At 40.6% G+C, this 24,762-nt stretch overlaps 2 protein-coding genes across 2 annotated transcripts; both read left to right on the top strand.

Moving 5' to 3' along the window:
* On the top strand, nt 1–24,762 carry LOC127912334 (uncharacterized). Its single transcript, XM_052481252.1, has 2 exons — nt 1–1,900; nt 24,208–24,762. Exon 1 carries the CDS (start codon nt 22–24, stop codon nt 1,897–1,899), a length of 1,878 nt encoding a protein of 625 aa, XP_052337212.1. The 5' UTR covers nt 1–21; the 3' UTR covers nt 1,900; nt 24,208–24,762.
* On the top strand, nt 3,430–5,667 carry LOC127912335 (collagen alpha-1(I) chain-like). Its single transcript, XM_052481253.1, has 2 exons — nt 3,430–4,852; nt 5,090–5,667. The coding sequence occupies exon 1, from the start codon at nt 3,669–3,671 to the stop codon at nt 4,161–4,163; it is 495 nt and encodes a 164-aa protein (XP_052337213.1). The 5' UTR covers nt 3,430–3,668; the 3' UTR covers nt 4,164–4,852; nt 5,090–5,667.

A 24,762-nucleotide genomic window follows, 5' to 3' on the forward strand; every position in this document is an offset into this window, starting at 1 on the left:
ACCAGCCCGGAGCAGGAGGAGATGAACGGGGGACTAGGGGTGAGGAGGAGGGGGGAGGAAGAGGAGAGTGTAGGAGGGAGGATCCCTCTAAGTCCTTCCGTAGGGATCTCTCCTTCTGCCACCAATGAACAGCGCTCTCAACCCCCCAGCCAATCAAATGCCAGTTCCAAACCTCCAGGGGAGGAGCCAGAGAAGCCAGCCTTGAAGAAGACGTCAGGCAAAATGGCTGCCGCATTGGGCAAAACCAAAACTAACCCAGGGACCAAAACGCTTCCTACCGTAACCCCTGACATCACCAAGCCCCAGGATCCCACCCCGACCTCCGTCCCTGAACCCAAAAGAGCGGTATCATCGTTGCCTAACAACACTGAAAAGAAGCATCCGCCCTCTGTCGCTCCCGAGACTCCAACCACCCAACGGCGCAAGATGGCCGCCCAACTCCACAACACTGGCCCAGGCCCTGCTGCTCCTACAGTCCCTGCTGCTCCTACAGGCCCTGCTGCTCCTACAGTCCCTGCTGCTCCTACAGGCCCTGCTGCTCCTACAGTCCCTGTTGCTGCCTCTACCACTCCTACAGTCCCTGTTGCTGCCTCTACCACTCCTACAATCCCTGTTGCTGCCTCTACCACTCCTACAATCCCTGTTGCTGCCTCTACCACTCCTAAAGTTCCTGTTGCTGCCTCTACCACTCATACAGTTCCTGTTGCTGCCTCTCCCACTCCTACAGCTCCTGTTGCTGCTTCTACCACTCATACAGCTCCTGTTGCTGCCTCTCCCACTCCTACAGCTCCTGTTGCTGCCTCTACCACTCCTACAGCTCCTGTTGCTGCCTCTCCCACTCCTACAGCTCCTGTTGCTGCCTCTCCCACTCCTACAGCTCCTGTTGCTGCCTCTCCCACTCCTACAGCTCCTGTTACTACCACAGCGCCCCCCCCTGACAGGAGGCCGACAGTGCAGGCTCCAGTGGAGGAGAAGAAGCAGGAGACGGATGATAGGAGCTGGTGTCAGACCCAGCTCCCTGAGGCTGTAGCTGAGAGGCCTGCTGGATTGGAGGTTGGGGTGGGTGTAGGGTCCATGGGGGTAGGAACTGGGATGGAGATGGGAGGGGTAGGGACATTTGGAGCAGGGGCAGGGGCAGGGATATTTGGAATAGGGGTAGGTTCGGGAGTAGGACCTGGGATAGGGCCAAGAGGTGACTCAAGCCCCATTGGTAGAGACCAGAGGGCAGACAGGCACAGTGTAGAGTTCAGCATGTCCAGGGGGGAACCCAAACCGTCCGAGGGGGGCTACAGCTATACCATAGGGGCCCTGGGAAGCTCCCCTCGTCTAGGCCGACACACCACCGCATACGGCCAGGAGGTTGAGCTGGGGGGGTACGGGGGTTCCTACTGCTCCTCTCTGTACGGCAGTGGGGGTGGAGGAGGGATGTATGGGGGACTGGAGCACGGAGGTGTTGGGGTCAGAGGTCATGGTAGTAGTACTGCTGATTGGCAGATGGACAGCGTGATCGAACAGATCGAGAAGCAAATGGCGGCAGTGCTGGAGAAGATCGAGGGGGACATGCCCTCTCTCCTGGAACAGATCAGTGACTGCCCCCCGCCTCCCGAACCCCCCCGCAGCACACACACCTCCCCCTCCTCACGCTCCCGCTCCTCTCATCTCTCCCCCACCTCCTCCTCCCTCACCTCTACCTCTTCCCCCCCGCCCCTCCCCACCTCCCCCAGACCACCTCTCCCCTCCCTCCCCCACCTCACCATCCCCCCTCCTTCCTACCCTCCTCCCTCCCCGCCCACCCACTCCCCTGGCCAGCCAATCTGTGAGCAGGAGGAGAGAGAGGGACAGATGGGAGCAGTCCATTCTAGCCAATCCCCATCCTCCAGGCCAGGGAAGGGCCTATAAGGTGGGTGGGTGGGGTTTGGATCTAAAGATGTCCCAATATCCACACTAGAACACCTCTTCCATTCTATAATGTATTCTAGAATACCTCTTCTGTTCTATAATGTATTCTAGAATACCTCTTCTGTTCTATAATGTATTCTAGAACACCTCTTCCATTCTATAATGTATTCTAGAATACCTCTTCTGTTCTATAATGTATTCTAGAACACCTCTTCCATTCTATAATGTATTCTAGAATACCTCTTCTGTTCTATAATGTATTCTAGAACACCTCTTCCATTCTGTAATGTATTCTAGAACGTTTAACATTTACATTTAAGTCATTTAGCAGACGCTCTTATCCAGAGCGACTTACAACTTGGTAGTCCATTCTAGCCAATCCCCATCCTCCAGGCCAGGGAAGGGCCTATAAGGTGGGTGGGGTTTGGATCTAAAGATGTCCCAATATCCACACTAGAACACCTCTTCTGTTCTATAATGTATTCTAGAACACCTCTTCCATTCTATAATGTATTCTAGAACACCTCTTCTGTTCTATAATGTATTCTAGAATACCTCTTCTGTTCTATAATGTATTCTAGAATACCTCTTCTGTTCTATAATGTATTCTAGAATACCTCTTCTGTTCTATAATGTATTCTAGAATACCTCTTCTGTTCTATAATGTATTCTAGAATACCTCTTCTGTTCTATAATGTATTCTAGAACACCTCTTCTGTTCTATAATGTATTCTAGAACACCTCTTCTGTTCTATAATGTATTCTAGAACACCTCTTCTGTTCTGTAATGAATTCTAGAACACCTCTTCTGTTCTATAATGCATTCTAGAACACCTCTTCCGTTCTATAATGTATTCTAGAACACCTCTTCTGTTCTATAATGTATTCTAGAACACCTCTTCTGTTCTATAATGTATTCTAGAACACCTCTTCTGTTCTGTAATGAATTCTAGAACACCTCTTCTGTTCTATAATGCATTCTAGAACACCTCTTCTGTTCTATAATGTATTCTAGAACACCTCTTCTGTTCTATAATGTATTCTAGAACACCTCTTCTGTTCTATAATGTATTCTAGAACACCTCTTCTGTTCTATAATGTATTCTAGAACACCTCTTCCATTCTGTAATGTATTCTAGAAGACCTCTTCCATTCTGTAATGTATTCTAGAAGGCCTCTTCCATTCTGTAATGTATTCTAGAAGACCTCTTCCATTCTGTAATGTATTCTAGAAGGCCTCTTCCATTCTGTAATGTATTCTAGAAGACCTCTTCCATTCTGTAATGTATTCTTAAATATATTGCTTCATTCTAAGTATGTCACTGGATATAAGTAGAGCAACAGATGGGTTTTTACATATGAACAAGTGTTTATACTAGACACTAGTACTCCACCAGAAACATGAGATTGAGATTGTTCCAGAGTGTGAATTACAGGGGAGGGCCCCTATAAATGCAACAAAGTCCAACTACATGGGAGGAGACGGTCTCCAAATAATGCTAATAGTAATTTCCATGTAAAAGTGCCCACAAGCACCAATAGGGCCAACAAGCACCAATAGGGCCCAAGAGCACCAACAGGGCCCACGAGCACCAACAGGGCCCACGAGAACCAACAGGGCCCACGAGCACCAACAGGGCCCACAAGCACCAATAGGGCCCAAGAGCACCAACAGGGCCCACGAGCACCAACAGGGCCCACGAGAACCAACAGGTCCCCACGAGCACCAACATGGCCCACGAGCACCACCAGGGCCCACGAGCACCAACATGGCCCACGAGCACCACCAGGGCCCACGAGCACCAACATGGCCCACGAGCACCAACAAGGCCCACGAGCACCAGCAGGGCCCACGAGAACCAACAGGGCCCACGAGAACCAACAGGGCCCACGAGCACCAACAGGGCCCACGAGCACCAACAGGGCCCATGAGCACCAACAGGGCCCATCAGCACCAACAGGGCCAACAGGGCCCATCAGCACCAACAGGGCCCATGAGCACCAACAGGGCCCATCAGCACCAACAGGGCCCATCAGCACCAACAGGGCCAACAGGGCCCATCAGCACCAACAGGGCCCATCAGCACCAACAGGGCCAACAGGGCCCATCAGCACCAACAGGGCCCATCAGCACCAACAGGGCCAACAGGGCCCATCAGCACCAACAGGGCCAACAGGGCCCATCAGCACCAACAGGGCCCATCAGCACCAACAGGGCCCATCAGCACCAACAGGGCGGCCATGTGAAATTGGGGGTCAAATGAAAGCTAAGAGCCCCCCCAAAAAATGAAATGAAGCTATATATACCCCCCATCCTATAAATGAGGAATAAACAAAGACTTTGATTTCTGGTCAAACAGATGAAAACGGGGTCTTAGAAAAGCTCTCTCAGAAACACTCTTACAAGGTGTTATAAATACAGCAATCAATACAATGTATTTATGTAGCCATCCGCTGATATCTCAAAGTGCTGTACAGAAACCCAACCTAAAACCCCAAACAGCAAGCAATGCAGGTGTAGAAGCACGGTGGCTAGGAAAAACTCCCTAGAAAAGGCCAGTAGAGAGAGAGAGGTAGAGACAGCCGGTGCAGTAGAGAGAGGTAGAGACAGCCGGTGCGGTAGAGAGAGAGAGGTAGAGACAACCGGTGCGGTAGAGAGAGAGAGGTAGAGACAGCCGGTGCGGTAGAGAGAGAGAGGTAGAGACAGCCGGTGCGGTAGAGAGAGAGAGGTAGAGACAGCCGGTGCGGTAGAGAGAGAGAGGTAGAGACAGCCGGTGCGGTAGAGAGAGAGAGGTAGAGACAACCGGTGCGGTAGAGAGAGAGAGGTAGAGACAGCCGGTGCAGTAGAGAGAGAGAGGTAGAGACAGCCGGTGCAGTAGAGAGAGAGAGGTAGAGACAGCCGGTGCGGTAGAGAGAGAGAGGTAGAGACAACCGGTGCGGTAGAGAGAGAGAGGTAGAGACAGCCGGTGCAGCCGGTGCGGTAGAGAGGTAGAGACAGCCGGTGCGGTAGTGCAGTAGAGAGAGAGGAGACAGCCGGTGCGGTAGAGACAGCCGGTGCAGTAGAGAGAGAGAGAGAGAGACAGCCGGTGCAGTAGAGAGAGAGAGGTAGAGACAGCCGGTGCGGTAGAGAGAGAGAGGTAGAGACAAGTAGAGAGAGAGAGTAGAGACAGCCGGTGCGGTAGAGAGAGAGGTAGAGACAGCCGGTGCGGTAGAGAGAGAGAGGTAGAGACAGCCGGTGCGGTAGAGAGAGAGAGGTAGAGACAGCCGGTGCAGTAGAGAGAGAGAGGTAGAGACAGCCGGTGCGGTAGAGAGAGAGAGGTAGAGACAGCCGGTGCAGTAGAGAGAGAGAGGTAGAGACAGCCGGTGCGGTAGAGAGAGAGAGGTAGAGACAGCCGGTGCGGTAGAGAGAGAGAGGTAGAGACAGCCGGTGCGGTAGAGAGAGAGAGGTAGATGAATATCAACACTTACTGTATGTTTAGTTTTGGAGACATTTTCCTTCCTTCTGTAAGTTTAAGAAATATTGCCTTGTATCTTGTAATTCTTTTACCACAACCACAATATTGTCTAATTTCTCTCCCTCATGAGGAGGGGCATAATGACAGCCCGCAGAAAAAGTACAGGTAGACCTATCAATTTGTTATAGTTCTTTTACTGATATACATGTTGTTTATAAATTATCAAGTGATTAAAACTTGAAATTCCCTAACCAAATCGGTAATGGAATTTCCATAAACGTTTGTAACGGAATTTCTGCCATTTAATTTTCTACGATGGGCAATCATAGTAGTCACAAACCACAGTTGGGTTCACAAGTTTGGACAGTATAGGATAGTACAATACAGTACAGTTCAGTACAGTAGAGTTCAGTACAATACAGTACAGTAGAGTACAGTACAGTAGAGTTCAGTACAGTAGAGTACAGTACAATACAGTACAGTTCAGTACAGTAGAGTACAGTACAGTTCAGTACAGTAGAGTTCAGTACAATACAGTACAGTTCAGTACAGTAGAGTACAGTACAGTACAGTAGAGTTCAGTACAATACAGTACAGTTCAGTACAGTAGAGTTCAGTACAGTACAGTAGAGTTCAGTACAGTACAGTAGAGTTCAGTAGAGTACAGTACAGTACAGTAGTTCAGTTCAGTAGAGTACAGTACAGTACAGTAGAGTAGAGTACAGTACAGTAGAGTACAGTACAGTAGAGTTCAGTACAGTACAGTAGAGTTCAGTACAGTACATTACATTACAGTACAGTACAGTACATTACAGTACAGTACAGTAGAGATCAGTACAGTACAGTAGAGTTCAGTACAGTACATTACATTACAGTACAGTAGAGATAAGTACAGTAGAGTAGAGTTCAGTACAGTTCAGTACAGTAGAGTAGAGTAGAGTTCAGTAGAGTACAGTCGAGTAGAGTTTAGTAGAGTAGAGTTCAGTAGAGTACAGTAAAGTTCAGTACAGTAGAGCTCAGTAGATTACAGTAGAGTAAAGTAAAGTTGAGTAGAGTTCAGTAGAGTAAAGTTGAGTAGAGTTCAGTAGAGTAAAGTTGAGTAGAGTAGAGTTCAGTGGAGTACAATACTGTAGAGTAGAGTTCAGTACATTAGAGTTCAGTAGAGTAGAGTTCAGTAGAGTACAGTACAGTAGAGTACAGTACAGTAGAGTTCAGTAGGGTAGAGTTCAGTAGAGTACAGTTCAGTAGAGTTCAGTAGAGTTCAGTACAGTACATTACAGTAGAGTTCAGTCGAGTGCAGTACAGTACAGTAGAGTTCAGTAGAGTAAAGATGAGTAGAGTTCAGTGGAGTACAATACTGTAGAGTAGAGTTCAGTACATTAGAGTTCAGTAGAGTAGAGTTCAGTAGAGTACAGTACAGTAGAGTTCAGTAGAGCTCAGTACAATATAATATAGACAAGAGTTTAATACAGTACAGTACACAGTAGAGCAAACGAGTTGAGTACAACTGTACTGTATTCCACTGTTCTGTAATATACTGTATTCTACTGTACTGTACTGAACTCTACTGTACTCTACTCTACTGAACTCTACTGTACTGTATTCTACTGTTCTGTAATATACTGTATTCTATTGTACTGTACTGAACTCTACTGTACTCTACTGAACTCTACTCTACTGAACTCTACTGTACTGTATTCTACTGGTCTGTAATAAACTGTATTCTACTGTACTGTACTGAACTCTACTCTACTGAACTCTACTCTACTGTACTCTACTCTACTGCACTCTACTCTACTGAACTCTAATGTACTGTATTCTACTGTACTGTAATGTACTGTATTCTACTGTTCTGTAATGTACTGTATTCTACTGTACTCTATTCTACTGTACTGTAATGTACTGTATTCTACTGTTCTGTAATGTACTGTGTTCTACTGTACTGTATTCTACTGTAATGCAATGTACTGTATTCTGCTGTTTTGTAATGTACTGTATTCTACTGTACTGTACTGTGTTCTACTGTACTGTACTGTATTATGCTGTACTCTACTGTTTTGTACTGTACTGTATTCTACTGTACTCTACTGTATTCTACTGTACTGTATTCTACTGTACTGTAATGTATTCTACTGTTCTGTACTGTACTCTACTGTTCTGTACTGTATTATACTGTATTCTACTGTTCTGTACTGTACTGTACTGTATTCTACTGTTCTGTACTGTACTGTACTGTACTGTATTGTACTGTTCTGTACTGTATTCTACTGTTCTGTACTGTACTGTATTCTATTGTTCTGTACTGTACTGTACTCTACTGTTTTGTACTGTACGGTATTCTACTGTTCGGTACTTTACTGTATTCTAATGTTCTGTACTGTATTCTACTGTACTGTACTGTACTGTACTGTATTCTACTGTTCTGTACTGTACTGTACTCTACTGTTTTGTGCTGTACGGTATTCTACTGTTCGGTACTGTACTGTATTCTATTGTTCTGTACTGTATTCTACTGTTCTGTACTGTATTCTACTGTTTTGTACTGTACAGTATTCTACTGTTCTCTACTGTACTGTACTGTACTGTATTCTACTGTATTGTTCTGTATTCTACGGTTCTGTACTGTATTATACTGTATTGTTCTGTATTCTACTGTTCTGTACTATACTGTACTGTACTGTATTCTACCGTATTCTATTGTACTGTACTGTACAATACTGTATTCTACTGTTCTGTTCTGTACTCTACTGTTCTGTTCTGTATTCTACTGTTCTGTACTGTTCTGTATTCTACTGTTCTGTATTCTACTGTTCTGTACTGTTCTGTATTCTACTGTTCTGTTCTGTTTTCTACTGTTCTGTACTGTTCTGTATTCTACTGTTCTGTATTCTACTGTTCTGTATTCTACTGTTCTGTACTGTTCTGTATTCTACTGTTCTGTATTCTACTGTGTTCTACTGTTCTGTTCTGTTTTCTACTGTTCTGTGCTGTTCTGTATTCTACTGTTCTGTATTCTACTGTTCTGTATTCTACTGTTCTGTACTGTTCTGTATTCTACTGTTCTGTTCTGTTTTCTACTGTTCTGTATTCTACTGTTCTGTACTGTTCTGTATTCTACTGTTCTGTTCTGTATTCTACTGTACTGTACTGTATTCTACTGTTCTGTATTCTACTGTTCTGTACTGTATTCTACTGTTCTGTATTCTACTGTTCTGTACTGTTCTGTATTCTACTGTTCTGTATTCTACTGTTCTGTATTCTACTGTTCTGTATTCTACTGTGTTCTACTGTTCTGTTCTGTTTTCTACTGTTCTGTGCTGTTCTGTATTCTACTGTTCTGTATTCTACTGTTCTGTACTGTTCTGTATTCTACTGTTCTGTTCTGTTTTCTACTGTTCTGTATTCTACTGTTCTGTACTGTTCTGTATTCTACTGTTCTGTTCTGTATTCTACTGTACTGTACTGTATTCTACTGTTCTGTATTCTACTGTTCTGTACTGTATTCTACTGTTCTGTATTCTACTGTTCTGTACTGTATTCTACTGTTCCGTATTCTACTGTTCTGTACTGTTCTGTATTATACTGTTCTGTATTCTACTGTTCTGTACTGTTCTGTATTCTACTGTTCTGTACTGTATTCTACTGTTCTGTATTCTACTGTTCTGTACTGTTCTGTATTCTACTGTTCTGTACTGTTCTGTATTCTACTGTTCTGTATTCTACTGTTCTGTACTGTTCTGTATTCTACTGTTCTGTTCTGTATTCTACTGTTATGTACTGTTCTGTATTCTACTGTTCTGTTCTGTATTCTACTGTTCTGTACTGTTCTGTATTCTACTGTTCTGTTCTGTATTCTACTGTTCTGTTCTGTATTCTACTGTTCTGTATTCTACTGTTCTGTATTCTACTGTTCTGTACTGTATTCTACTGTTCTGTATTCTACTGTTCTGTACTGTTCTGTATTCTACTGTTCTGTATTCTACTGTTCTGTATTCTACTGTTCTGTATTCTACTGTGTTCTACTGTTCTGTTCTGTTTTCTACTGTTCTGTACTGTTCTGTATTATACTGTTCTGTATTCTACTGTTCTGTACTGTTCTGTATTATACTGTTCTGTATTCTACTGTTCTGTACTGTTCTGTATTATACTGTTCTGTACTGTATTCTACTGTTCTGTATTCTACTGTTCTGTTCTGTATTCTACTGTTCTGTTCTGTACTGTACTGTATTCTACTGTTCTGTATTCTACTGTTCTGTACTGTTCTGTATTATACTGTTCTGTACTGTATTCTACTGTTCTGTATTCTACTGTTCTGTATTCTACTGTTCTGTACTGTTCTGTATTATACTGTTCTGTTCTGTATTCTACTGTTCTGTATTCTACTGTTCTGTTCTGTATTCTACTGTTCTGTATTCTACTGTTCTGTACTGTTCTGTATTATACTGTTCTGTTCTGTTCTGTATTCTACTGTTCTGTATTCTACTGTTCTGTATTCTACTGTACTGTACTGTACTGTATTCTACTGTTCTGTATTCTACTGTACTGTACTGTACTGTATTCTACTGTTCTGTATTCTACTGTTCTGTATTCTACTGTTCTGTATTCTACTGTACTGTACTGTTCTGTACTGTATTCTACTGTACTGTACTGTACTGTATTCTACTGTTCTGTATTCTACTGTTCTGTATTCTACTGTTCTGTATTCTACTGTACTGTACTGTTCTGTACTGTATTCTACTGTTCTGTACTGTACTGTATTCTACTGTTCTGTACTGTACTGTATTCTACTGTTCTGTATTCTACTGTTCTGTACTGTTCTGTATTCTACTGTTCTGTTCTGTATTCTACTGTTCTGTACTGTACTGTATTCTACTGTTCTGTACTGTTCTGTATTCTACTGTTCTGTACTGTATTCTACTGTTCTGTACTGTACTGTTCTGTACTGTTCTGTATTATACTGTTCTGTACTGTATTATACTGTTCTGTATTCTACTGTTCTGTACTGTTCTGTATTCTACTGTTCTGTACTGTATTCTACTGTTCTGTACTGTACTGTATTCTACTGTTCTGTACTGTATTCTACTGTACTGTACTGTATTCTACTGTTCTGTATTCTACTGTTCTGTACTGTACTCTACTGTTCTGTATTCTACTGTTCTGTATTCTACTGTTCTGTATTCTACTGTTCTGTACTGTACTGTACTGTATTCTACTGTCCTGTACTCTACCCTTCTGTTCTGTACTGTACTGTTCTGTATTCTACTGTTCTGTACTGTTCTGTATTCTACTGTTCTGTACTGTATTCTACTGTACTGTTCTGTATTCTACTGTTCTGTACTGTTCTGTATTCTACTGTTCTGTACTGTATTCTACTGTTCTGTTCTGTACTGTATTCTACTGTTCTGTTCTGTACTGTATTCTACTGTTCTGTTCTGTACTGTATTCTACTGTTCTGTTCTGTTCTGTATTCTACTGTTCTGTTCTGTACTGTATTCTACTGTTCTGTTCTGTACTGTACTGTATTCTACTGTTCTGTTCTGTTCTGTATTCTACTGTTCTGTTCTGTATTCTACTGTTCTGTATTCTACTGTTCTGTATTCTACTGTTCTGTTCTGTATTCTACTGTTCTGTTCTGTATTCTACTGATCTGTTCTGTATTATACTGTTCTGTATTCTACTGTTCTGTATTCTACTGTTCTGTTCTGTATTCTACTGTATTCTACTGTTCTGTACTGTACTGCATTGTACTGTTCTGTTCTGTACTCTACTGTTCTGTTCTGTATTCTACTGTTCTGTTCTGTATTCTACTGTTCTGTACTGTACTGCATTGTACTGTTCTGTTCTGTATTCTACTGTTCTGTTCTGTATTCTACTGTTCTGTACTGTACTGTATTCTACTGTATTCTACTGTTCTGTACAGTACTGCATTGTACTGTTCTGTTCTGTATTCTACTGTTCTGTTCTGTATTCTACTGTTCTGTTCTGTATTCTACTGTTCTGTTCTGTATTCTACTGTGCTGTTCTGTTCTTTATTCTACTGTATTCTAATGTTCTGTTCTGTATTCTACTGTTCTGTACTGTATTCAAATGTTCCGTACTGTATTCTACTGTTCTGTACTGTTCTGTATTCTACTGTTCTGTTCTGTATTCTACTGTTCTGTACTGTTCTGTACTGTACTGCATTGTACTGTTCTGTTCTGTATTCTACTGTTCTGTTCTGTATTCTACTGTTCTGTACTGTACTGTATTCTACTGTATTCTACTGTTCTGTACTGTACTGCATTGTACTGTTCTGTTCTGTACTCTACTGTTCTGTTCTGTATTCTACTGTTCTGTTCTGTTCTTTATTCTACTGTATTCTAATGTTCTGTTCTGTATTCTACTGTTCTGTACTGTATTCAAATGTTCCGTACTGTATTCTACTGTTCTGTACTGTTCTGTATTCTACTGTTCTGTATTCTACTGTTCTGTGCTGTTCTGTATTCTACTGTTCTGTTCTGTATTCTACTGTTCTGTACTGTTCTGTATTCTACTGTGTTCTACTGCTCTGTTCTGTATTCTACTGTTATGTTCTGTATTCTACTGTTCTGTTCTGTATTCTACTGTTCTGTACTGTATTCTACTGTTCTGTTCTGTATTCTACTGTTCTGTACTGTTCTGTATTCTACTGTTCTGTATTCTACTGTTCTGTGCTGTTCTGTATTCTACTGTTCTGTTCTGTATTCTACTGTTCTGTACTGTTCTGTATTCTACTGTTCTGTTCTGTATTCTACTGTTCTGTTCTGTATTCTACTGTTCTGTGCTGTTCTGTATTCTACTGTTCTGTTCTGTATTCTACTGTTCTGTACTGTTCTGTATTCTACTGTTCTGTATTCTACTGTTCTGTTCTGTATTCTACTGTTCTGTATTCTACTGTTCTGTACTGTTCTGTATTCTACTGTTCTGTATTCTACTGTTCTGTTCTGTATTCTACTGTTCTGTTCTGTACTGTACTGTATTCTACTGTTCTGTACTGTACTCTACTGTTCTGTATTGTACTGTTCTGTATTCTACTGTTCTGTGTTCTACTGCTCTGTTCTGTATTCTACTGTTCTGTTCTGTATTATACTGTTCTGTACTGTACTGTACTGTATTCTACTGTTCTGTACTGTACTCTACTGTTCTGTATTGTACTGTTCTGTATTCTACTGTTCTGTGTTCTACTGCTCTGTTCTGTGTTCTACTGTTCTGTTCTGTATTCTGCTGTATTCTACTGTTCTGTGTTCTACTGCTCTGTTCTGTATTCTACTGTTCTGTTCTGTATTATACTGTTCTGTACTGTACTGTACTGTATTCTACTGTTCTGTACTGTACTCTACTGTTCTGTATTGTACTGTTCTATTCTACTGTTCTGTATTCTGTGTTCTGTGTTCTACTGTTCTGTTCTGTATTCTACTGTTCTGTTCTGTATTCTGCTGTTCTGTACTGTTCTGTATTCTACTGTTCTGTTCTGTATTCTACTGTACTCTACTGTTTGTACTGTACTGTATTCTACTGTTCTGTACTGTTCTGTATTCTACTGTTCTGTACGTTATTCTACTGTTCTGTGCTGTACTGTATTCTACTGTTCTGTACTGTACTGTATTCTACTGTTCCCTACTTTTCTGTATTCTACTGTTCTGTACTGTTCTGTATTCTACTGTTCTGTTCTGTACTGTATTCTACTGTTCTGTTCTGTATTCTATTGTTCTGTACTGTTATGTATTCTACTGTTGTGTACTCTACTGTATTCTACTGTGTTCTACTGTTCTGTCCTGTTCTGTATTCTACTGTTCTGTTCTGTTCTGTATTCTACTGTTCTGTATTCTACTGTTCTGTACTGTTCTGTATTCTACTGTTCTGTATTCTACTGTTCTGTATTCTACTGTTCTGTCCTGTTCTGTACTGTTCTGTATTATACTGTTCTGTACTGTTCTGTATTCTACTGTTCTGTACTGTACTGTATTCTACTGTTCTGTTCTGTATTCTATTGTTCTGTACTGTTATGTATTCTACTGTTGTGTACTGTTATGTATTCTACTGTTGTGTACTGTTATGTATTCTACTGTGTTCTACTGTTCTGTCCTGTTCTGTATTCTACTGTTCTGTACTGTTCTGTATTCTACTGTTCTGTTCTGTATTCTACTGTTCTGTACTGTACTGTATTCTACTGTTCTGTTCTGTATTCTACTGTTCTGTACTGTACTGTATTCTACTGTTCTGTTCTGTATTCTATTGTTCTGTACTGTTATGTATTCTACTGTGTTCTACTGTTCTGTCCTGTTCTGTATTCTACTGTTCTGTACTGTTCTGTATTCTACAGTTCTGTTCTGTCCTGTTCTGTATTCTACTGTTCTGTATTCTACTGTTCTGTTCTGTTCTGTATTCTACTGTTCTGTATTCTACTGTTCTGTACTGTTCTGTATTCTACTGTTCTGTTCTGTTCTGTATTCTACTGTTCTGTATTCTACTGTTCTGTTCTGTATTCTACTGTTCTGTATTATACTGTTCTGTACTGTATTCTACTGTTCTGTATTCTACTGTTCTGTATTCTACTGTTCTGTACTGTTCTGTATTATACTGTTATGTATTCTACTGTTCTGTATTATACTGTTCTGTACTGTATTCTACTGTTCTGTATTCTACTGTTCTGTATTCTACTGTTCTGTACTGTTCTGTATTATACTGTTCTGTTCTGTATTCTACTGTTCTGTACTGTTCTGTATTCTACTGTTCTGTACTGTATTCTACTGTTCTGTATTCTACTGTTCTGTACTGTTCTGTATTATACTGTTCTGTACTGTTCTGTATTCTACTGTTCTGTTCTGTATTCTACTGTTCTGTATTCTACTGTTCTGTACTGTTCTGTATTATACTGTTCTGTACTGTATTCTACTGTTCTGTATTCTACTGTTCTGTTCTGTATTCTACTGTTCTGTATTCTACTGTTCTGTACTGTTCTGTATTATACTGTTCTGTTCTGTATTCTACTGTTCTGTACTGTTCTGTATTATACTGTTCTGTACTGTATTCTACTGTTCTGTATTCTACTGTTCTGTACTGTTCTGTATTATACTGTTCTGTACTGTATTCTACTGTTCTGTATTCTACTGTTCTGTACTGTTCTGTATTCTACTGTTCTGTTCTGTATTCTACTGTTCTGTATTCTACTGTTCTGTACTGTTCTGTATTATACTGTTCTGTACTGTATTCTACTGTTCTGTATTCTACTGTTCTGTACTGTTCTGTATTATACTGTTCTGTTCTGTATTATACTGTTCTGTACTGTACTGTATTCTACTGTACTGTTCTGTTCTGTATTCTACTGTTCTGTATTCTACTGTTCTGTATTCTACTGTTCTGTACTGTTCTGTATTATACTGTTCTGTTCTGTATTATACTGTTCTGTTCTGTTCTGTATTATACTGTTCTGTACTGTACTGTATTCTACTGTTCTGTATTCTACTGTTCTGTACTGTTCTGTATTATACTGTTCTGTTCTGTATTCTACTGTTCTGTATTCTACTGTTCTGTACTGTTCTGTATTATACTGTTCTGTTCTGTATTATACTGTTCTGTACTGTACTGTATTATACTGTACTGTTCTGTTCTGTATTATACTGTTCTGTACTGTTCTGTATTATACTGTTCTATTCTGTATTATACTGTTCTGTACTGTACTGTATTCTACTGTACTGTTCTGTTCTGTATTATACTGTTCTGTACTGTACTGTATTCTACTGTTCTGTATTCTACTGTTCTGTACTGTTCTGTATTATACTGTACTGTTCTGTTCTGTATTATACTGTTCTGTACTGTACTGTATTCTACTGTTCTGTATTCTACTGTTCTGTACTGTTCTGTATTATACTGTTCTGTTCTGTATTATACTGTTCTGTACTGTACTGTATTCTACTGTTCTGTATTATACTGTTCTGTACTGTATTCTACTGTTCTGTATTATACTGTTCTGTTCTGTATTCTACTGTTCTGTATTCTACTGTTCTGTACTGTTCTGTATTATACTGTTCTGTACTGTATTCTACTGTTCTGTATTCTACTGTTCTGTACTGTTCTGTATTCTACTGTTCTGTTCTGTATTCTACTGTTCTGTACTGTTCTGTATTATACTGTTCTGTACTGTATTCTACTGTTCTGTATTCTACTGTTCTGTACTGTTCTGTATTATACTGTTCTGTTCTGTATTATACTGTTCTGTACTGTACTGTATTCTACTGTTCTGTTCTGTATTCTACTGTTCTGTTCTGTATTCTACTGTTCTGTTCTGTATTCTACTGTTCTGTGCTGTTCTGTATTCTACTGTTCTGTTCTGTATTCTACTGTTCTGTACTGTATTCTAATGTTCCGTACTGTATTCTACTGTTCTGTATTCTACTGTACTGTACTGTTCTGTATTCTACTGTTCTGTATTCTACTGTTCTGTTCTGTATTCTACTGTTCTGTATTCTACTGTTCTGTACTGTTCTGTATTCTACTGTTCTGTATTCTACTGTTCTGTTCTGTATTCTACTGTTCTGTTCTGTACTGTACTGTATTCTACTGTTCTGTACTGTACTCTACTGTTCTGTATTGTACTGTTCTGTATTCTACTGTTCTGTGTTCTACTGCTCTGTTCTGTATTCTACTGTTCTGTTCTGTATTATACTGTTCTGTACTGTACTGTACTGTATTCTACTGTTCTGTACTGTACTCTACTGTTCTGTATTGTACTGTTCTGTATTCTACTGTTCTGTGTTCTACTGTTCTGTTCTGTGTTCTACTGTTCTGTTCTGTATTCTGCTGTTCTGTACTGTTCTGTATTCTACTGTACTGTTCTGTATTCTACCATTCTGTAGTGTTCTGTACTCTGCTGTTCTGTTCTGTATTCTACTGTACTCTACTGTTTGTACTGTACTGTATTCTACTGTTCTGTACTGTTCTGTATTCTACTGTTCTGTACGTTATTCTACTGTTCTGTGCTGTACTGTATTCTACTGTTCTGTACTGTACTGTATTCTACTGTTCCCTACTTTTCTGTATTCTACTGTTCTGTACTGTTCTGTATTCTACTGTTCTGTTCTGTACTGTATTCTACTGTTCTGTTCTGTATTCTATTGTTCTGTACTGTTATGTATTCTACTGTTGTGTACTCTACTGTATTCTACTGTGTTCTACTGTTCTGTCCTGTTCTGTATTCTACTGTTCTGTTCTGTATTCTACTGTTCTGTATTCTACTGTTCTGTACTGTTCTGTATTCTACTGTTCTGTATTCTACTGTTCTGTATTCTACTGTTCTGTCCTGTTCTGTACTGTTCTGTATTATACTGTTCTGTACTGTTCTGTATTCTACTGTTCTGTACTGTACTGTATTCTACTGTTCTGTTCTGTATTCTATTGTTCTGTACTGTTATGTATTCTACTGTTGTGTACTGTTATGTATTCTACTGTTGTGTACTGTTATGTATTCTACTGTGTTCTACTGTTCTGTCCTGTTCTGTATTCTACTGTTCTGTACTGTTCTGTATTCTACTGTTCTGTTCTGTATTCTACTGTTCTGTACTGTACTGTATTCTACTGTTCTGTTCTGTATTCTACTGTTCTGTACTGTACTGTATTCTACTGTTCTGTTCTGTATTCTATTGTTCTGTACTGTTATGTATTCTACTGTGTTCTACTGTTCTGTCCTGTTCTGTATTCTACTGTTCTGTACTGTTCTGTATTCTACAGTTCTGTTCTGTCCTGTTCTGTATTCTACTGTTCTGTATTCTACTGTTCTGTTCTGTTCTGTATTCTACTGTTCTGTATTCTACTGTTCTGTACTGTTCTGTATTCTACTGTTCTGTTCTGTTCTGTATTCTACTGTTCTGTATTCTACTGTTCTGTTCTGTATTCTACTGTTCTGTATTATACTGTTCTGTACTGTATTCTACTGTTCTGTATGCTACTGTTCTGTATTCTACTGTTCTGTACTGTTCTGTATTATACTGTTATGTATTCTACTGTTCTGTATTATACTGTTCTGTACTGTATTCTACTGTTCTGTATTCTACTGTTCTGTATTCTACTGTTCTGTACTGTTCTGTATTATACTGTTCTGTTCTGTATTCTACTGTTCTGTACTGTTCTGTATTCTACTGTTCTGTACTGTATTCTACTGTTCTGTATTCTACTGTTCTGTACTGTTCTGTATTATACTGTTCTGTACTGTTCTGTATTCTACTGTTCTGTTCTGTATTCTACTGTTCTGTATTCTACTGTTCTGTACTGTTCTGTATTATACTGTTCTGTACTGTATTCTACTGTTCTGTATTCTACTGTTCTGTTCTGTATTCTACTGTTCTGTATTCTACTGTTCTGTACTGTTCTGTATTATACTGTTCTGTACTGTATTCTACTGTTCTGTACTGTTCTGTATTCTACTGTTCTGTTCTGTATTCTACTGTTCTGTACTGTTCTGTATTATACTGTTCTGTACTGTATTCTACTGTTCTGTATTCTACTGTTCTGTACTGTTCTGTATTATACTGTTCTGTACTGTATTCTACTGTTCTGTATTCTACTGTTCTGTACTGTTCTGTATTCTACTGTTCTGTTCTGTATTCTACTGTTCTGTACTGTTCTGTATTATACTGTTCTGTACTGTATTCTACTGTTCTGTATTCTACTGTTCTGTACTGTTCTGTATTATACTGTTCTGTTCTGTATTATACTGTTCTGTACTGTACTGTATTCTACTGTACTGTTCTGTTCTGTATTCTACTGTTCTGTATTCTACTGTTCTGTATTCTACTGTTCTGTACTGTTCTGTATTATACTGTTCTGTTCTGTATTATACTGTTCTGTTCTGTTCTGTATTATACTGTTCTGTACTGTACTGTATTCTACTGTTCTGTATTCTACTGTTCTGTACTGTTCTGTATTATACTGTTCTGTTCTGTATTCTACTGTTCTGTATTCTACTGTTCTGTACTGTTCTGTATTATACTGTTCTGTTCTGTATTATACTGTTCTGTACTGTACTGTATTATACTGTACTGTTCTGTTCTGTATTATACTGTTCTGTACTGTTCTGTATTATACTGTTCTATTCTGTATTATACTGTTCTGTACTGTACTGTATTCTACTGTACTGTTCTGTTCTGTATTATACTGTTCTGTACTGTACTGTATTCTACTGTTCTGTATTCTACTGTTCTGTACTGTTCTGTATTATACTGTACTGTTCTGTTCTGTATTATACTGTTCTGTACTGTACTGTATTCTACTGTTCTGTATTCTACTGTTCTGTACTGTTCTGTATTATACTGTTCTGTTCTGTATTATACTGTTCTGTACTGTACTGTATTCTACTGTTCTGTATTATACTGTTCTGTACTGTATTCTACTGTTCTGTATTATACTGTTCTGTTCTGTATTCTACTGTTCTGTATTCTACTGTTCTGTACTGTTCTGTATTATACTGTTCTGTACTGTATTCTACTGTTCTGTATTCTACTGTTCTGTACTGTTCTGTATTCTACTGTTCTGTTCTGTATTCTACTGTTCTGTACTGTTCTGTATTATACTGTTCTGTACTGTATTCTACTGTTCTGTATTCTACTGTTCTGTACTGTTCTGTATTATACTGTTCTGTTCTGTATTATACTGTTCTGTACTGTACTGTATTCTACTGTTCTGTTCTGTATTCTACTGTTCTGTATTCTACTGTTCTGTACTGTTCTGTATTATACTGTTCTGTTCTGTATTATACTGTACTGTACTGTATTCTACTGTTCTGTATTCTACTGTTCTGTATTCTACTGTTCTGTACTGTTCTGTACTGTATTCTACTGTTCTGTATTATACTGTACTGTACTGTATTCTACTGTTCTGTATTCTACTGTTCTGTTCTGTATTCTACTGTTCTGTACTGTTCTGTATTCTACTGTTCTGTATTCTACTGTTCTGTTCTGTATTATACTGTTCTGTTCTGTATTCTACTGATCTGTTCTGTATTATACTGTTCTGTTCTGTATTCTACTGTACTGTTCTGTATTCTACTGTTCTGTCCTGTTCTGTATTCTACTGTTCTGTATTCTACTGTTCTGTTCTGTATTCTACTGTTCTGTCCTGTTCTGTATTCTACTGTTCTGTATTATACTGTTCTGTTCTGTATTATACTGTTCTGTTCTGTATTCTACTGTACTGTTCTGTATTCTACTGTTCTGTCCTGTTCTGTATTCTACTGTTCTGTATTCTACTGTTCTGTTCTGTATTCTACTGTTCTGTCCTGTTCTGTATTCTACTGTTCTGTATTATACTGTTCTGTTCTGTTCTGTATTCTACTGTTCTGTATTCTACTGTTCTGTACTGTTCTGTATTCTACTGTTCTGTTCTGTATTCTACTGTTCTGTATTCTACTGTTCTGTTCTGTATTCTACTGTTCTGTATTCTACTGTTCTGTATTATACTGTTCTGTTCTGTTCTGTATTCTACTGTTCTGTATTATACTGTTCTGTTCTGTTCTGTATTCTACTGTTCTGTACTGTATTCTACTGTTCTGTATTCTACTGTTCTGTACTGTTCTGTATTCTACTGTTCTGTTCTGTATTCTACTGTTCTGTATTCTACTGTTCTGTACTGTTCTGTATTCTACTGTTCTGTTCTGTATTCTACTGTTCTGTATTCTACTGTTCTGTATTCTACTGTTCTGTACTGTTCTGTATTATACTGTTCTGTATTCTACTGTTCTGTATTCTACTGTTCTGTTCTGTATTCTACTGTTCTGTACTCTACTGTGTTCTACTGTTCTGTCCTGTTCTGTATTCTACTGTTCTGTACTGTTCTATATTCTACTATTCTGTACTCTACTGTAGTCTACTGTATTCTACTGTATTCTACTGTTCTCTTCTTTGATGTCCAAACTTGTGAAACATAGACTTGTATGATTGGTTCAGATTTTGTCCGGTCCCATGATGATATTCCGTTAGTTCTCAGGTGTTCCCAGGTTTTTGGGGGGGGACATCACCGAATGTCATTCCACTCTTTTTTGTGTTTTATTCCAGATGTCTCTGTCCGTTCCTAAAATGGCTGGTGCACAGTGCACTGTCTGGATGTTGGAGATATTTTGGAGAAATTAAATATTAAAAGTTAATAAAAAAATCTTTATTGTTAATAAATTACTTTTTTTTTTATCCCCCCGAATGTCACCGTATAATTCACACTCTGGATTGTTCAATTAATTTGAAGAATCAGAAATGTATTGAATTCAAATTAATCTCCTGAATTGATTGGAGTGAAATGGAATTGATCCCAACCCTGATGGTAAAACTCAACAGAGTTGATTCAGTTTCTCAACAGAGCTGATTCAGTCTCTCAACGGAGTTGATTCAGTCTCTCAACAGAGTTGATTCAGTCTCTCAACAGAACTGATTCAGTCTCTCAACAGAGTTGATTCAGTCTCTCAACGGAGTTGATTCAGTCTCTCAACAGAGTTGATTCAGTCTCTCAACAGAACTGATTCAGTCTCTCAACGGAGTTGATTCAGTCTCTCAACAGAGTTGATTCAGTCTCTCAACAGAGTTGATTCAGTCTCTCAACAGAGTTGATTCAGTCTCTCAACAGAGTTGATTCAGTCTCTCAACAGAGTTGATTCAATCTCTCAACAGAGCTGATTCAGTCTCTCAACAGAGCTGATTCAGTCTCTCAACGGAGTTGATTCAGTCTCTCAACAGAGTTGATTCAGTCTCTCAACAGAGTTGATTCAGTCTCTCAACAGAGTTGATTCAGTCTCTCAACAGAGTTGATTCAGTCTCTCAACAGAGTTGATTCAGTCTCTCAACGGAGTTGATTCAGTCTCTCAACAGAGTTGATTCAGTCTCTCAACGGAGTTGATTCAGTCTCTCAACAGAGTTGAGTCAGTCTCTCAACGGAGTTGATTCAGTTTCTCAACAGAGCTGGTTCAGTCTCTCAACGGAGTTGATTCAGTCTCTCAACAGAGCTGATTCAGTCTCTCAACAGAGCTGATTCAGTCTCTCAACAGAGCTGATTCAGTCTCTCAACAGAGCTGGTTCAGTCTCTCAACAGAGCTGGTTGATTCAGTCTCTCAACAGAGCTGATTCAGTCTCTCAACAGAGTTGATTCAGTCTCAAAGAGTTGATTCAGTCTCTCAACAGAGTTGATTCAATCTCTCAACAGAGCTGATTCAGTCTCTCAACAGAGCTGATTCAGTCTCTCATTGATTCAGTCTCTCAACAGAGTTGATTCAGTCTCTCAACAGAGTTGATTCAGTCTCTCAACAGAGTTGATTCAGTCTCTCAACAGAGTTGATTCAGTGACAGGATGATGTCTCTCAACGGACAGTCTCTCAACAGAGTTGAGTCAGTCTCTCAACGGAGTTGATTCAGTTTCTCAACAGAGCTGGTTCAGTCTCTCAACGGAGTTGATTCAGTCTCTCAACAGAGCTGATTCAGTCTCTCAACAGAGCTGATTCAGTCTCTCAACAGAGCTGATTCAGTCTCTCAACAGAGCTGGTTCAGTCTCTCAACAGAGCTGATTCAGTCTCTCAACAGAGTTGATTCAGTCTCAAAACAGAGTTGATTCAATCTCTCAACAGAGCTGATTCAGTCTCTCAACAGAGTTGATTCAGTCTCTCAACAGAGTTGATTCAATCTCTCAACAGAGCTGGGCAGTGACAGGATGATGTGGACAGTCTACTCTATACATGACTGATTCTATCTACTCTACTCTACACCTGACTGATTCCCTCTACTCTACTCTACTCTACTCTACACCTGACTGATTCCCTCTACTCTACTCTACTCTACTCTATACATGACTGATCCCCTCTACTCTACTCTACTCTACTCTATACATGACTGATTCTATCTACTCTACTCTACTCTACACTTGACTGATTCTATCTACTCTACTCTACTCTATACATGACTGATTCTATCTACTCTACTCTACTCTACACTTGACTGATTCCCTCTACTCTACTCTACTCTATACATGACCGATTCCCTCTACTCTACTCTACTCTACACTTAACTGATTCCCTCTACTCTACTCTACACTTGACCGATTCCCTCTACTCTACTCTACTCTACACCTGACTGATTCCCTCTACTCTACTCTACTCTACTCTATACATGACTGATCCCCTCTACTCTATACATGACTGATCCCCTCTACTCTACGCTCCCTTCCTCTCCTCTACTCTACGCTCCCTTCCTCTCCTCTACTCTACGCTCCCTTCCTCTACTCTACGCTCCCTTCCTCTCCTCTACTCTACGCTCCCTTCCTCTACTCTACGCTCCCTTCCTCTCCTCTACTCTATACATGACTGATCCCCTCTACTCTACGCTCCCTTCCTCTCCTCTACTCTATACATGACTGATCCCCTCTACTCTACGCTCCCTTCCTCTCCTCTACTCTACGCTCCCTTCCTCTCCTCTACTCTACGCTCCCTTCCTCTACTCTACGCTCCCTTCCTCTCCTCTACTCTACGCTCCCTTCCTCTACTCTACGCTCCCTTCCTCTCCTCTACTCTATACATGACTGATCCCCTCTACTCTACGCTCCCTTCCTCTCCTCTACTCTACGCTCCCTTCCTCTACTCTACGCTCCCTTCCTCTCCTCTACTCTACGCTCCCTTCCTCTCCTCTACTCGTCTTGTCATCTCCTTTATTGATCCCAAACTGTAAATAAAATGAACTGAATAGATTCCTCTTTTGTCATCATCATATCCTAAAATGGTTATTATTAAACTAAGGCCTGTCCCCTGTAGAGAGTCCCTTTGTCCCAGCATGCACTCCATTCTCAATATAGTGTGCTTCTAATGACCAGACCCCAAGTAGTGCACTATGTAGGGCAGTGCTTCCCATCTCCAGTCCTCCAGTCCCCCCAACAGCCCAACTCCAGCTCCAGTCCCCCCAACAGCCCAACTCCAGTCCTCCAGTCCCCCTAACAGCCCAACTCCAGTCCCTCAGTCCTTCAGTCCTCCTGTCCCCCAACCGCCCATCTGCAGTCCTACCAACAGCCCAACTCCCGTCCTTCAGTACCCTCAACAGCCCAACTACAGTTCTCCAGTACCTATAACAGCCCAACTCCAGTCCTCCAGTACCCCAACAACCCAACTCCAGTCCTCCACTATCCCCAACAGCCCAACTCCAGTCCTCCAGTTCCCCAACAGCCCAACTCCAGTCCTCCAGTCCCCCAACATCCCAACTCCAGTCCTTCAGTCCCCCCAACAGCCCAACTCCAGTCCTCCAGTCCCCCCAAAAGCCCAACTCCAGTCCTCCAGTCCCCCCAACAGGCCAATTCCAGTCCTCCAGTCCCCCCAACAGGCCAACTCCAGTCCTGCAGTCCCCCCAACATCCCAACTCCAATACTGGAATTGGGCTGTTGGGGGTAGTGGAGGACTGGAGTTGGGAAACACTGAATAGGGTGTAATTTGGGACGGAGACTGTTTCAAATCAATCCATTTCCCGTCAACTTTTTTTTGTGTATTTTGTCCTTTTTAAAATGTTTAAATTAATTAATCAAATGATTTATAATTTATATTTATATTTATTGTTGATAAACATGTGTAAACACATGATCACGACTCGTTGGGTATGTCCTGTAGCGTGTCCACTTGTACAGAAAACCTAGCGTGTAGTAAAAACCAGACGGGATGTTGATGTTTATATACACTGACTGACTATGTATGTATGTATGTATGTAACACACTGCTCTTTGACACACAAACTGTTTTTATTCTTCTTATTCCCTGATCTGTTGACAGTTTTTATATTTTATATTTTTTTTACCCATTTTTTTTCTCCCCAATTCCATGGTATCCAATTGGTAGTTACAGTCTTGTCTCATCGCTGCAACTCCCGTACGGACTCGGGAGAGGCGAAGGTCGAGAGCCGTGCGTCCTCCGAAACACAACCCAATCCGCACTGCTCAACCCGACACAATGCCCACTTACCCCGGAAGCCAGCCGCACCAATGTGTCGGAGGAAACACCGTAACACCTGGCGACCGTGTCAGCGTGAACTGCGCCCGGCCCCGCCACAGGAGTCGCTAGAGCATGATGGGACAAGAACATCGCTGCCGGCCAAACCCTCCCCTAACCCGGACGACACTGGGCCAATTGTGCGCCTGCCCCATGGGTCTCCCGGTCACGGCCGGCTGTGACAGGGCCTGGACTTGAACCAGGATCTCTAGTAGCCTTAGACCACTACACCACTCGGGAGGCCCTTGTTGACTGGTTTTGATCATTTTGAAATTGATTGATTCTACTGTATACTGCTTTGTTCATCTTCTTCTGATCTTCTTCTGATGTAAACTTCTTGAGACCCTCTCAGATGCTGGCCTGCATATAAGGTCTGTCTGTCTGTCTTTCAATAAAACGTCCAGA

This window comes from Oncorhynchus keta, chromosome 27 (assembly GCF_023373465.1).
Source record: "Oncorhynchus keta strain PuntledgeMale-10-30-2019 chromosome 27, Oket_V2, whole genome shotgun sequence".
In the NCBI taxonomy this organism is placed as follows: Eukaryota; Metazoa; Chordata; class Actinopteri; order Salmoniformes; family Salmonidae; genus Oncorhynchus; species Oncorhynchus keta.

Excerpts from the sequence above, each read along its gene's own strand:
- LOC127912334 (XM_052481252.1), top strand. The coding sequence starts at position 22 with ATGAACGGGGGACTAGGGGTGAGGAGGAGGGGGGAGGAAGAGGAGAGT.
- LOC127912335 (XM_052481253.1), top strand. The coding sequence starts at position 3,669 with ATGGCCCACGAGCACCACCAGGGCCCACGAGCACCAACATGGCCCACG.